Below are 16517 nucleotides of genomic sequence, written 5' to 3'. Positions count from 1 at the left end.
GATCAATTTAAATAACGCTCCACACTCAACAGAAGGTCTTATTTTATTAAAATGCATGTAAATTGGGAGGTCAATAGTCTAATTTTCTTGTGTCAACATAGGTGGCGCTATTCAGCACCGGCTGTGGTTGGTTTGCGGCGATAGTTCCGACCACTTTTCCAATAGTTCCACGCACGGTATGTGTCAGATCGGTTGGTTTGCGGCGATCTGCGTCAATGCCTTAATGTTATTAATTACATTGTCTATTTAAGTATATAACTTGATAACGTATACACCATGACAAAATGACGATAGAATGGTCATATTTATGCGTCGTCATTTTCTTATAGGGATAAATTCGAATACTTAATTTAGAGCGTTTACCTCTAATAGTAGAAGTCATATCTTGTAACACTTAAAGCGGGAGGGTCGTCACTTGCGCATGCGTAAGCTGGCCGTAGCGTGTCATTGTTTACAAACAAGCGTCCACCATTGAGCCTTTGCGTTTTTAGTGTGTGTTGTTATCGTCGCTTAGGACTAAATTAGGGCGCGTGTGCAGGTGACGACCCTCTCACTTCAAGACACATTCGTGTATGTAAATTAAACGCACAATACATCGCTGAATTGTACTGTGTTTATGTAACATGGCAGTATAGAGTTGATCATAGGTCAAGCCATGATGAGTGAATGAAGTGGTGTTCTGTTTAACTTACGGAAGCACGCAAATAGCTTTTGGTAATGTTAGATAATGTTCGTTCAATTCCTTAAACCGAACGTATCTCTTGTTTTGTTATGCGCAGTACAACTGCTACAGTTGGTGGCTTATGTTGATAGTAAATTTTAAATTTACACTGTTTAATATATGTGATTTACGACTATAATGAACCTTTCAGTGTTTTTAGTTATTGTCAAACGTATTAATATGTTGCCTCAAATGTAAACCATGTCTATATAATCATGTTTTTACATTGATTTAAATGGCGATTCATTGGATCATCTTAGTTTGCCTAATTTCAGTAACTCTGATATAATCACCGAAACGAAACTGTGATATATGTTTATTTCAAAGACAATATTGACTGGTAGTACAGAAACATTAATATTGTCACAATGTTGCACTATCCGTGCGATGCACAAATTACTTTATCAAAAACATTAATTAAGTATGCACAAATATACAAAATAATTATAGTTTGAACATTGCTGTGTTGTCATTTTGCCTTGTGTCTCGATACACAATCCAGACAACATATGCTCATATCGACGTTATCTATTTGCATAATGAACCTTTAGAAAATATACATATGGTGTTGATGAATATGATTATATTAAATATATAAATACGTTGTTGCTGCGATTTAGTTACTCAACCGAGGACATCTGCGCATTTAAAGTATTCGTGAAGCTCATCAAAGTTTGTATTTAAGATGCAATTCAGTTATTTAGTGTGTCTGTTGGTCCCAGTTATTTGGCTGGCAACAACGGGTGTAAGTATCAACTATACATATTGTTTTTGAATAATAATGTAATTTTGCATTGAGTGGAATAGTTTGTTAATGGTATAACAATAACATTTAAACTTACACCAATTTAAAATCAACACGGCAAATACATGAATGTGCAGATAGTGTTATGTAACCAATTAATAAAAACTTATATTGTTTGTTTGTTTTGCAGCTGGTTACCTGCACTGACGAACTGGGTAAGTAAAATAAGAATATGTATCTCACATAATATAAATGACATTTGTACACCTAATGCCGTGCATGTTACTTACGAACGCGTGCATGTCAAACGCTTTGATTGTAGTGGTTATGCAAATTATGTCTGTGGGAATTTGAAGTATCCAAATATGAGTTTTGGTACAATAAATGCATACATTGCTTATAAAGTCAATCAATGAATCATTAACATACATGCACGAACGTCGTTCTTCTAACTCCGCTATAAATGCAGTGCATTTAGTAGATCAGTTTAAATCATTTTGTGAGTGAGTGAGTGATTTTGAACCAATATTACAAATAAAAAGTACACATTTCAGCAAAATTTAAAATCTGAATAAATGAAAAAAAGATCAAGGGCTGAGATAAATGCAAAAATCTTTCGTGAAAGTTGCGTCGTAGGAAAATCTATTCAAATTAAATCAGGTTTCAAGGCCTATTCAAGTCTCCAAAAAAAGAAACATGTCTTCCCACAAAAAGCAAATAGTCTAACCTGGTTTACAATTTAAAATCCTGAATGTTATCATTCAACATGTCAAAGTATAACATAAATATTCGTTTACACAAATCCTGAAATCCGCCTAGATAATTATTGCTGCTCTGCACCCCACATTGCTTTTTCCTGCCAGTGAATACAATTATTATTCTCTCTCAACTTCGTAAATATATAATATATAATGTTGGAATAGGATAAAGTCCTAATGTTTACGTTTGTTAATACATCATATAGCATATTTATCACCATTCTTCATTGCATATTGATGCAGTAAAACTTGAAATCGATTTAGCGACAGCAAATTTCATTTTAATCATTTGTAATTATGTCTCTGTCAAAATCCTTTCTAGTTACGACACTTTTAACTTTTGAGATTGGTTCATATTACTCACATAGCTCAAAATATTTTAAACTTTGTTGGTTGTTTTTCTGCAAAAAAAGGGTCTGATATTTGTAATCGTGTATTATGTTCACGTCATCAAGTGTTATATGCAATATGCAGAGACGCTCATAATGTTAGTCATTTTAACTATGAGCAAACATTCTTTCTGAGTAGATGGTTATGTAAATTAGACTTGCGGTTTTTTTTTACAGTTTGCCAGAGACGTTAAAATCTGAATAGCTCGCACAGTTGTTGCTTATTTCGAATGAAACTTTTACACTATGTTTGTCAGTTGTTTGTTAACACATTGGCGTCCAGGCGTTTAGAAAACATTTTTTGTTTTCAATTTGCCGTATGTTCAATCTCTGTCAGTATTTCACACTTCGGACAACATTGTGCGAAAATGCAAAGCTTTAAAAATACGCGCAGACGTCATTTCTTTCGTAAAGACGTCGTCGTGATAATGTTAAGTCAGAGTGACAAAAACTGATATCTAATTAAGTTTCACTCTCTCTGATAAACTAAAAAACACAAATGGAGATAATGACCGTTTTATGAAAGTGACGTTTATCGACCACGAAAATGGCTATTGCAACACGACTAAATGCCAAATCCACCACACACCGACGCTTGCTGATGTTCAATCGTCAAGTAAAAATAAAATTAAAATATTTACAATTTGAGGAAGATGACCTTGTGGTGAAAACTGTCATGATGTCGCATGTTGGATTACATAAAGCCGATGAGATATCCATACGTTTATATAAACATAGCTATCATCATTGGATTGTTTGAGTCTAAATTTATTTTTCTTCTGAAAAATACTATTTGTATGAAGCAGTTTTTCGCGATCCCCGGGGAAATGGAAAATAAACCGTTCGAAGTTCAAAAATATTAAGGACCGTAATATTTTGCTATTTGCTGTTTTTGCTACTCAAACGTTCAAACGCCGGTGGGGAAAACCTTGTGATTCGAGGCAGGTTTCATTAAATTACAGACGACACGGCAGATAAAAATGAGACGAGCCCTGACCTTTCGAAGTACCTCATTCATAGAGTGCCTTAAACTGATAGGGAACTTGGACATAATTGTACGAAGTACGACAATATTTAAATATGTCACGCTCTGACCTAGAATTACTTAGATCACTGAGTCCACGCTTGGAAAATATGTGGTGTTGTGAGGTGCTCGAATCTCGTGTTGTTGTAGATTATTCCAAAAAAATATCAGATAGAGAATGAACTGATGTACGAGTAGCTCCGTATTCGTATACTAATAAATGCCCCAAGCAAAAGTCCCTTTCAATTATTAAAAAGTGTACCTTTTGAATATACGCCGAAGGTATGTAATTATTTTATGAATTGATTGAGTTGGAAATGCTGAATTGTATTTTATGTATTGGACTAAAAGGAATATTGTAATCAAAATAAAACGACCGGATGGAAAGTTAAAACTTCTAGGACGTGATAAAAGTCATTTCCTGGACAATTTATCCATGATGAATATTTATTATCTCAATTGTCCGTATTCAACAAAGCCTTACATACAGCGTCTACGAAAGAGGAAACATTGTGAGAATCAGCAAATGGCTTCGTTGTCCCTTGGGGCATACATTTACGAATATCTCAACTATTTTTAGTTATTTTAATTTAAATCTTTTAATCAATTCAAATGTTACATTTTTCTAGTTATGAATAAAAATAGAAATGTAGAAATGTACAATTTGGTACATTTACCCAATGACACTGTTCAACTACATTAGCTTCCTCCATCTGTTTCCCTGGCTTCGCTACAGAAAATAGGCTCCAGACAATTTTCTATTCGATTTGTCTGCGCTCCAAAATTGAACATTGCCCGTTGATTAGTCACATTTTCAAATTGTTTATTCGCGCCATTCATACGTCGTCATTCGCATAAATTACTGGGAGTTAACAAAATCTCAATCACCGCCACCGCCACCGCTTGATTATACCACACAATAAGTCGAATGTTCATTTTTGTTTTGAATATCTGCATACAACATATATATACAAACTGCACACTACATGTATATGTACGCTCTGCATACCATATGTGTATATACAAACTGCACAACAAATGTATATATACACATTGCACGCCACATGTATATACACATACTGCACACTACATGTATATACACACACAGTACACTACATGTATATACACACACTGCACACTACATGTATATACACACACAGTACACTACATGTATATACACACACACTGCACACTACATGTATATACACACACAGTACACTACATGTATATACACACACTTCACACTACATGTATATATATACACAGTACACTACATGTATATACACACACAGTACACTACATGCATATACACACACAGTACACTACATGTATATATACACACAGTACACTACATAAAGTAATTTTTTCTAAATGCTATTTTCACTATATCTCCGTTTTTTCCCGTTTGGTTCAGTGAATGGATGTAGCGATTGTGGAGGTGTATGTCGTGCTCATAAATGCAATAAATGTGAGACAGAATCAGCAATTTGCAGTGCCGATTGTAGAAATGAACGAGTTTGCTGTTTGCCATGTAAGTTTGACGCATGAGTAACTATTTCAATATTCGGATGATATTTGATTGTCCAGATAAATATGAACATCAATGACGATTCTCAAGTTACATAACCCTTGGTGTTTTATTGTACTGAATGCTATAGCTGGTTTCATACGACACGCTTGTTTGTTTTATTGGGTCAGGTGTCGATTGTGCTGATGATTGTGGTGGCAGATGCCGTGCTCATAAATGCGATAGATATGAAAAAGAATACAACTGCTCTAGCTGTGGACGTAATCGGGTGTGCTGTGTGTAAAGTAGGTATTTACGAAATGAAATATATAACTTTGATTATTTGTTCGTAAAAAAATGTGATCAGTTATTATACCATTTGTATAATAAATCAGTTCAATCGCAAATTTTAACAATGCATTCAGCTTTGTAATACACCAAGTCAATCAATCAATCAATCAATCAATGAAAGAAAAACTAAAAACATAGAATTATCATCCTATTTGTAAAAGTGTGTGTAATATCGCTGTGTCCACTTATCTATCTTGCTAGATAGCAATATCTGTCCATTCGATTTCATTCTATGTATTTATTTAGTGGCAAGATGCTTTGCCGTGGTCATATATGTGAACGTTGGCATATGTTCGTAATTTGTGTAGACTTATATTCTTCAAAAGTAGATATTCAAATCGAACACAGTATTCTCCAATAAAGTCTCTTAATTCCATATGGGCGAAGGTAATTTATTTAGTGGCACAAACAAAAGCATTTCCGGTGGTCGAATATATTTAATGTAAAAAAAAGTAATTTTGAGTATATGAAAATGGGCAGAATGAATGTTTGTTGTATTTACAAATGGCCTTTTATTAGTTTATAATTGTCTTGTGTGCCTAGCTTAACACTGATATATGCAGGCGGAGTCACCAAATCAATGAATAATATAATGTTAGATTGATATTGGTGCAAAGGTGTCCACGTATGATACACATCGGAAAATATCGAAACAATTTATAACAGAATTATAATTTAGTCAAACACCCACTGAGAGAAAATAAAATGGGAAACGATGCAATGCTCTACATGCCCAAACAGAACATACTATTGGAAAGCTGAATCAAACTTGCTATCATTTGCTATGCTGTGATTTTGGCAAAATAATAAACCAATATAATAGTAGTCGATTTTTATATGTCCATGACTGACACATAATACAATCATTTAAATAACCATACTTTTTATCGTAAAGTTTGTTACTTCACGTTATGTAGGTAATGATTGCAATACAATTTTGTGTAAATATGAATTCATGACAGCTAAATAAAACTCATAACTAAACTAAGAAATGTAAAATTATTTATTATATTTTGCAGAATGTATTATAGTTATCATACTAAGTTTTAAACCGTATAAATGAAACTTATGAAATATGCCATGTCATTTAAAATGTATTCTTTTCAGATTAAATTTAAATTTGATAAAGGCATCGATGCACTATGCCTATTTAGTGCGTTTTTGATACAACGAGTGTTTGTATTTCAAATGTGAGTTCTTTTTGAGTGCACGCCCCGGAATTAAACATTAATCCATACAAACAGCATTTGTACATAGAAGGTATATTGTCAAATTGTTTTCGAGTGTTTCGAACATGCACTTACATAATTAAATAATATAACACGTTTCAATAGCACTGATTTGTTCGTTCTTATTTTCTATCTACAGATATAAATCGGGATACTGAACCAATGCAACTTCTAAATCTACTGCTTATTGTGTGTCTTATGTAGTTATTATAATTGCTCGCAAAATAAAGAAAAGAAACAATCATAGAACATGAGTCACATGTTTGTTTGTGTTAACTGAGATGTTTATCTTGAGTACAATAAAATTATATAATTTAAGTAACCATGGCGATGTGAGCGTAGCACTGGTAAGGACTAAACGTATATGTAATTATAAAACATCTAATTTGGTGAAACATGGTTCAATTCCTGTATACTGTCAATATTAAATTGAGTATATGTATGTCGAATTTTAGAAATATATAAATATTTCTTCTATGATTACTTGTGTACATATCCCACCAGTTACACAAAATACATTTGTTATAACAATTCTACTAAAGTATATGCAACTGATGATAGTGTGACGATTTCCTCTTCAGCTAATGTAGTAGTAAATCATTGAAATGGATAAACTCATAGTTGCTGTCGACATAGGAAGTAAAGTAAGCAAATAACACCGAATAAACGGCAAGGTAAAGACTATGTCTAATTATAGTAAATACGTACTGCGTGCGTGACTCGAACCGGCGCTCGCGTACGGCACCTAATCGCCTAGCTTCACGCCACTACACGTCTTCCCCTCGGCCACCGGGCATCCCCAAAAAAGGATGCTTAATAACCGAGCTTATTACGTGCAGAGAACGTGAAACCCGTCCACGCGATACGCGCCACACAGCATGGCCAGAATGCGGCAAAGGCCTTCAGATCTGGCTGTAGTAGGATGGTGAAAGTAATGGTACAGCATTTTAACAGTGAATAAGTACTGAGAAATAATTTTTAAACTCATAGTTGCTGTCGACATAGGAAGTAAAGTAAGCAAATAACACCGAATAAACGGCAAGGTAAAGACTATGTCTAATTATAGTAAATACGTACTGCGTGCGTGACTCGAACCGGCGCTCGCGTACGGCACCTAATCGCCTAGCTTCACGCCACTACACGTCTTCCCCTCGGCCACCGGGCATCCCCAAAAAAGGATGCTTAATAACCGAGCTTATTACGTGCAGAGAACGTGAAACCCGTCCACGCGATACGCGCCACACAGCATGGCCAGAATGCGGCAAAGGCCTTCAGATCTGGCTGTAGTAGGATGGTGAAAGTAATGGTACAGCATTTTAACAGTGAATAAGTACTGAGAAATAATTTTTAAACTCATAGTTGCTGTCGACATAGGAAGTAAAGTAAGCAAATAACACCGAATAAACGGCAAGGTAAAGACTATGTCTAATTATAGTAAATACGTACTGCGTGCGTGACTCGAACCGGCGCTCGCGTACGGCACCTAATCGCCTAGCTTCACGCCACTACACGTCTTCCCCTCGGCCACCGGGCATCCCCAAAAAAGGATGCTTAATAACCGAGCTTATTACGTGCAGAGAACGTGAAACCCGTCCACGCGATACGCGCCACACAGCATGGCCAGAATGCGGCAAAGGCCTTCAGATCTGGCTGTAGTAGGATGGTGAAAGTAATGGTACAGCATTTTAACAGTGAATAAGTACTGAGAAATAATTTTTAAACTCATAGTTGCTGTCGACATAGGAAGTAAAGTAAGCAAATAACACCGAATAAACGGCAAGGTAAAGACTATGTCTAATTATAGTAAATACGTACTGCGTGCGTGACTCGAACCGGCGCTCGCGTACGGCACCTAATCGCCTAGCTTCACGCCACTACACGTCTTCCCCTCGGCCACCGGGCATCCCCAAAAAAGGATGCTTAATAACCGAGCTTATTACGTGCAGAGAACGTGAAACCCGTCCACGCGATACGCGCCACACAGCATGGCCAGAATGCGGCAAAGGCCTTCAGATCTGCCCGGTGGCCGAGGGGAAGACGTGTAGTGGCGTGAAGCTAGGCGATTAGGTGCCGTACGCGAGCGCCGGTTCGAGTCACGCACGCAGTACGTATTTACTATAATTAGACATAGTCTTTACCTTGCCGTTTATTCGGTGTTATTTGCTTACTTTACTTCCTATGTCGACAGCAACTATGAGTTTAAAAATTATTTCTCAGTACTTATTCACTGTTAAAATGCTGTACCATTACTTTCACCATCCTACTACAGCCAGATCTGAAGGCCTTTGCCGCATTCTGGCCATGCTGTGTGGCGCGTATCGCGTGGACGGGTTTCACGTTCTCTGCACGTAATAAGCTCGGTTATTAAGCATCCTTTTTTGGGGATGCCCGGTGGCCGAGGGGAAGACGTGTAGTGGCGTGAAGCTAGGCGATTAGGTGCCGTACGCGAGCGCCGGTTCGAGTCACGCACGCAGTACGTATTTACTATAATTAGACATAGTCTTTACCTTGCCGTTTATTCGGTGTTATTTGCTTACTTTACTTCCTATGTCGACAGCAACTATGAGTTTAAAAATTATTTCTCAGTACTTATTCACTGTTAAAATGCTGTACCATTAATTTCACCATCCTACTACAGCCAGATCTGAAGGCCTTTGCCGCATTCTGGCCATGCTGTGTGGCGCGTATCGCGTGGACGGGTTTCACGTTCTCTGCACGTAATAAGCTCGGTTATTAAGCATCCTTTTTTGGGGATGCCCGGTGGCCGAGGGGAAGACGTGTAGTGGCGTGAAGCTAGGCGATTAGGTGCCGTACGCGAGCGCCGGTTCGAGTCACGCACGCAGTACGTATTTACTATAATTAGACATAGTCTTTACCTTGCCGTTTATTCGGTGTTATTTGCTTACTTTACTTCCTATGTCGACAGCAACTATGAGTTTAAAAATTATTTCTCAGTACTTATTCACTGTTAAAATGCTGTACCATTAATTTCACCATCCTACTACAGCCAGATCTGAAGGCCTTTGCCGCATTCTGGCCATGCTGTGTGGCGCGTATCGCGTGGACGGGTTTCACGTTCTCTGCACGTAATAAGCTCGGTTATTAAGCATCCTTTTTTGGGGATGCCCGGTGGCCGAGGGGAAGACGTGTAGTGGCGTGAAGCTAGGCGATTAGGTGCCGTACGCGAGCGCCGGTTCGAGTCACGCACGCAGTACGTATTTACTATAATTAGACATAGTCTTTACCTTGCCGTTTATTCGGTGTTATTTGCTTACTTTACTTCCTATGTCGACAGCAACTATGAGTTTAAAAATTATTTCTCAGTACTTATTCACTGTTAAAATGCTGTACCATTACTTTCACCATCCTACTACAGCCAGATCTGAAGGCCTTTGCCGCATTCTGGCCATGCTGTGTGGCGCGTATCGCGTGGACGGGTTTCACGTTCTCTGCACGTAATAAGCTCGGTTATTAAGCATCCTTTTTTGGGGATGCCCGGTGGCCGAGGGGAAGACGTGTAGTGGCGTGAAGCTAGGCGATTAGGTGCCGTACGCGAGCGCCGGTTCGAGTCACGCACGCAGTACGTATTTACTATAATTAGACATAGTCTTTACCTTGCCGTTTATTCGGTGTTATTTGCTTAATTGAAATGGATAGATCAACGCGTTAGTTTAATTCAAACTGGCTTCTTAAAATGGTCATAGATGTTGACCACTTTCATTTGGTTTAAATGTTTGAATACGATACACACTGACGTTGATTAACAAACCTATTTATTAAAGATAAGATGTTCTGTAGCAAATTATATTATAAAATACCGAAAAATAAGATAAACAGGTTGAATCAAACATACATAAATTCAGCTTAACGAATAGCTGACTATTTAACTTGATATATGGCAGACCATAGAGGGCAGTGTGAACTAAAATGATATTACTATTATTTTATAACTTTTCACTGTACATGTATAAAACTCATTGATAATATACACTATCCCTGGGCCTATTAACTAATTTTCGTTTTTCAAATTAAAAGATCGTTTGAATATTTTGAATATAGTAGGTAGCCTGCAGCAAACGGCACCAATGCATTACCATTCACGGCGGCCTTATTGTTAAGTCATTGGTATTTTAAGTAGTTATAATACACCTAGATTTAGGTTTTGGCAAAAAGGGTATTGTGGTTGAGCGGCACAAATGTCCATTCTCAAAGGGTCTCGTTATTCAAACACCAATGTATATGTGTTACTTATATTAAACTCAATTCGATATACGGAGATTTGGTAAGAAACATGTAATTCACACAAAATCAACGTATTCAAAAAAACGTGAAATTATGCCCAATAAATTATTATAAAATGCAGTATTATTTATAAAGCTTACATCTATACATACAACTGGATATTGCTCAAAGTATTTCACGGTATTTCTCGGCACCTTTCAGCATACTTTCTAACTAGTTTGGAAACGAAATGCAGTGATTGTGGCGTTAGAGACTACTTCTCTACTTCAACAAACCTGCAAAACATTCTTTATTGTCTTGCATATTACGTTTTTCGTATTTTTACCCCCTCTCCTTCTTGGAGATTTTTCCGGATGGTCAGTGAAGACCCGATTGTTTGACAGATCCCTCATCACCTGGGCATGCTATGTTATCTATCAAAGGTACATCAAATGCTTATATTGGATTTGTAAGTGAGTATAACTGAATACCTCAATACACACATTCATCTCAAGGATAATTTTGAATTGTACATATGGCATTCATACTTACCCTTACTTTACTTTGACATTTTCAATACATTTTGATCTAACAAACTGTTTACAATATGACAGTGCATAGTAATGTGATTAAGTTGAGTTGGTTTCATTACCTGGGCTAAAATATCAACGACCGCACTGAATCATATAAAGTTAATCTTGGTAGTGATACTCTATGATTACGTGACGGAGTCCCTAAGGCGTGAAGAATTATGATATTGAGTCACCAATAGAGATTGCGCCCTAACTGTTTGATTTACTCTAACTCAAATTTATCTCGAATTCTAAAAAAAAATATTTGTTTCATCTTCGTTTCCCCTATTACTAAACACTGTGTTAGTGAGGGATGTTTGTTTCATCTTCGTTTCCCCTATTACTAAACACTGTGTTAGTGAGGGATGTTTGTTTCATCTTCGTTTCCCCTATTACTAAACACTGTGTTAGTGAGGGATGTTTGTTTCATCTTCGTTTCCCCTATTACTAAACACTGTGTTAGTGAGGGATGTTTGTTTCATCCATGTTTCCCCTATTACAAAACACTGTGTTAGTGAGGGATGTTTGTTTCATCTTAGTTCCCCCTCTCACTAAACACTGTATTAGTGAGGGATGTTTATTTCATCCTTGTTTCCCCTATTACTAAACACTGTATTAGTGAGGGATGTTTGTTTCATCTTCTTTTCCCCTGTTACTAAACACTGTGTTAGTGATGGATGTTTGTTTCATCCTTGTTTCCCCTATTACAAATCACTGTTTTAGTGAGGGATGTTTGTTTAATCTTCGTTTCCCCTATTATTGAACATTTTGTTAGTGAAAGATACTTGTTTCATCTTCGTTTCCCCTATTACAAAACACAGTGTTAGTGAGGAATGTCTGTTTCATCTTCGTTTCCCTTATTACTTAACACTGTGTTAGTGAGGGGTATTTGTGTTATCTTTGTTTTCCCTATTACTAAGCACTATTTTAGTGAGGGATGTTTGTTTCATCTTCGTTTCCCCTATTACTAAACACTGTTTTAGTGAGGGATGTCTGTTTCATCCTCGTTTTCCCTATTACTAAACACTAATTTAGTGAGGGATGTTTGTTTCATCTTCGTTTACTCTATTACTAAACACTGTGTTAGTGAGGAATGTCTGTTTCATCCTCGTTTTCCCTATCACTAAACACTGTTTTAGTGAGGGATGTTTGTTTCATCTTCGTTTCCCCTATTACTAAACACTATTTTAGTGAGGGATGTTTGTTTCATCTTCGTTTCCCCTATTACTAAACACTGTTTTAGTGAGGGATATCTGTTTCATCCTCGTTTTCCCTATTACTAAACACTGTTTTAGTGAGGGGTGTTTGTTTCATCTTCGTTTCCCCTATTACTAAACACTGTCTTAGTGAGGAATGTCTGTTTCATCCTCGTTTTCCCTATCACTAAACACTGTTTTAGTGAGGGATATCTGTTTCATCCTCGTTTTCCCTATTACTAAACACTGTTTTAGTGAGGGATGTTTGTTTCATCTTCGTTTCCCCTATTACTAAACACTGTCTTAGTGAGGGATATTTGTTTCATCTTCTTTTCCCCTATTACTAAACACTGTCTTAGTGAGGAATATTTGTTTCATTTTCGTTTCCGCTGTTACTAAACACTGATGCTTTAGTAGGGCTTAATCTCTAACTATCTTGTGCTCGGTTTTGAGTTTTCGTTACCGTTATGGATAGGATAGCTTCTCGTACCTTTATCTGGTCTGCATGTCTAGTTGTGCTCCCACTGGCCTGTGCAATAGTGTTTGATATGGTGTTGTGTTTGTTGCTTGGTACAGTGTCTCTGCTTTGAAGATGTGCTATTTTTCAGTTTTCTTTTGTATTCCTGTCCGTTGCCTGTTCTCGTGTTAGAGAATGGTGGTAAAATCTTTCTTATTTTGTGAATTCTACATATATTCTAGAATTTTAAGGTAGTCCATCATCAACCATTAATGTGATTGGTTACGTGGATAAAAGTATGTCATCTTCACGTGCGATTCTTCTAGTCTCTCAATTTACTTTTCTCTGAGTAAGGTCACACAAATCTTCGACCCTCTGTAGGACTTTTTTAGGAATAATCTTTTTGGTTTCTGGGTCACGTGACAAATGATGGTATTTTTTCTTCAATCGTCCCGAGGACATTGTATTGCTCTACATGTATTTTGTTTGGTTCACTCAAACCAACATTGGTTCTGATTATATGAGTTCATAGTTTTTGAACATTCGGTCATTTGGTGTCTTGCGGAATCACCGTGTTAAGATCATTTGGTCATTTTTCATGCTAAGCTTGCATAACAGTATTTGCTATGCTTTATGTGAGGTCGCCTTTCATCATTGTGTTGTGTGCTTGTTTGAGAAAACCATCTTGGATAGGATTGCTCAAGCTTTTCTTGATTATAAGGCTATTGTGAGCTGATGCACTAGATTTTAGAAATAGTGATTGCACCACTGGTGTGAATGTCTAGGTGGACGGAATTTGTTTATACTACAACTCATGTGCAACAGATATAGATGTGACCTTACCATCATATTTCTTCCACAAAGCGGCAAAAATCGTTATCTTTAGAACAACTGAACAAAATGATCAGAAATGTGGGCTTTAGTACCTACATGTAAAGTATATCATCATTAAAAATCTTTGCATGGAAAAATGACTTTGATTAACTAAACATTAATGTTTACATATTCTGAAGTTAAAAATGAGTTTTTGTTACCAACTCGTCCATTTTTTGCAATATAAATATGTTCCTAGGTACTCTTTTATGCCTTCTTCTTTTCAACAGTTCTCTGACGGAAAGCTGGGCATGAAGCATACTCTGTATTGTCCTTAAATTTAATTTCAACTGAATATATCCCTGGAATATAATCACTTAAATTCAGTATTGTTGATGGAGAACAAATCGGAATATAATATGTTTGATTGCTATTTTAATTAATTTCTGTAGAAATTCAATTTCATACAAGGACAAAAATGAATCTGGCTGGCAACAAGTGAGCACAATTTGCATCCCTTGGAATTCCGAAACTTGTTGTGAAAAATATCATCCATTATGACTATGTATTGAGTTTTGAGCTGATTTTCATCTACAATCTAGATATTTGACATGCGCACTGTTGTCAGGTTCTCTGCTGCTATCACAATTGCTAATTCAAACAGCTACACTTTTATATCATTGTCAATTAGCTTGAGGTGAATGACTATTTGCTCGGAATATTTATCACCTAGTGTCATGTCTATGTTTTTGTCCTGAGCTGCTTTATTTAATATGCTTTCACTCGTTGTTGGTTTTACACGCTGAAGTATAGCTCTTCTTTTTTGCCATTTTGTGCACTATAACATAATTGATTGTTGTTTGTGCGGAGGAAAGAAATTGTTATTCCTCCACTGTATTTGTTGGTTCTTCGCCATAAAAGATCCTTTAACTAATCCTGTTTCCATGCCAATCATGCCAGATTTCTTTCAAAATACAATTCATTGGTAATTGTGTAGATGTCAATCTTTCCTAAAACATTCTTGAATGCCATGAAATATCATGTGTCAACAACTTACTATGAGTTATGTGATGATTCGGAGTCACTCTCTATAGAAACCAGATGCGGATTCTCTCTAAAATCGAATTGTTCTTTGTCTCCAGGGCAACACTTTATGAATATTAACATGAAAATAGCTTTACTGGCGGAGATATCAGAGCAACGCCAAAGAAAAAAATAATCTCTCCGATGGAGGTAAAAAACAAAGCGGGCAAAAATGTATTCCTCTTGGTGGGAATAACAAACAAACGCCGGCCACAACACAGACTCCCTTTCACCAACACCGACAAGACCATGTTTCTGATTTGAAATTTGTATATTGACTGAATGTGCATTTACATATTCTCCGACAATTTCAATCAAACTGAAAATCCCCCCTCCCAATTAGACAAATGACTCGCACCTCCAATGCTGAAGTGAAGCGGCGTTAGTGAGGTTACAAGCATGCCATCTATAAATTCCGTAAAATAAACTAATTTAATTCGTCTGTAGGATTACTGCCGTACATATGGTAGGCCATAAGCAACTACGTACGTGCTTTGTGAACCAATACAGACATATATCGGGATGTCGAAAACATCATACAACTGGGGCGAAATATGTCGTATTTAATCTAGAACACTAACTTTCAGTAAACTATTATCATGTTACCGACATAAATCTGTCCACCCAATCGTGCAGTGTTCGCTTTCAAAGTGCACCAGAAACATTAACTATGTGTGTCTTGAGCCGATTTTAAATGTCAGTCACACGTTTAAATAGGCTTTGGTATTTTCAGTTACACACAGAAATCCTTCTCCAAAACATCACAGACAAGTTCAAATGTAATAGTACAACATCACAGTTTACAGCTGTCAACCCGGTATCCAATTAGTTACTCTTTACAATGTGTATACGCGGAGCATGGTATTACATTTGATTTGGTCATTCCTAGTCAAATTTCGTCCTAAATTCTCAATTTAATTTATTTATTTCATTGTTTATATCAGTGATATTCGCAAAAGTGTTTCAACTGGCTTTGAATTTCGACTGCCAATAAGTATACCAGCATTTACAAATTAATGTTGTCTTCACATTTGAAGTGCGATAATTTTCAAAAAAACACAAATAGAATATTTTTATTATTTATGTAACTTCATATTATTTTTCAGTCCAACATAAACCCAGCACTGTGCCTATTTATACAAGGTGTGTAATTTTCAGGTAAAGAAACATCTGTGACAATAAAATAATAGTTTATAAATAAATAAATATACGCTGCTCGGACTGATAAGTATGATATATTGAAGATAATATTTGGTAATCGTAGTCCTAAATAACTATTAAAAATAGCTAGACGTTTCGAGCAATGGCTCTTTATCGATAGCATAGAAGCAAGTGTGATAACGTGCAGGTAGAACATAGGAACGTAAGAACGCGCATGAACTATAAGTTAGAATCACAAAAAAATCCACAATAGAACAAATAACGCGCCTTAGGTAGTGAGCTCAACAAAT

At 36.5% G+C, this 16517-nt stretch overlaps 1 protein-coding gene across 1 annotated transcript; it reads left to right on the top strand.

The window, feature by feature from the left end:
• The first annotated feature begins 1335 nt into the window (after window positions 1–1335).
• On the top strand, window positions 1336–6973 carry LOC102803540 (uncharacterized). Its single transcript, XM_006818582.2, has 5 exons — window positions 1336–1466; window positions 1657–1681; window positions 5052–5168; window positions 5336–5449; window positions 6864–6973. Exons 1-4 carry the CDS (start codon window positions 1407–1409, stop codon window positions 5446–5448), a joined length of 315 nt encoding a protein of 104 aa, XP_006818645.1. The 5' UTR covers window positions 1336–1406; the 3' UTR covers window position 5449; window positions 6864–6973.
• The last annotated feature ends 9544 nt before the right edge of the window (window positions 6974–16517 follow it).

Source organism: Saccoglossus kowalevskii, chromosome 9, assembly GCF_978046115.1.
Source record: "Saccoglossus kowalevskii chromosome 9, keSacKowa6.1, whole genome shotgun sequence".
NCBI classification, from domain to species: Eukaryota; Metazoa; Hemichordata; class Enteropneusta; family Harrimaniidae; genus Saccoglossus; species Saccoglossus kowalevskii.
The sequence above is the reverse complement of the archived record's forward strand: the minus strand, read 5'-3'. Positions and strand labels throughout refer to the sequence as shown.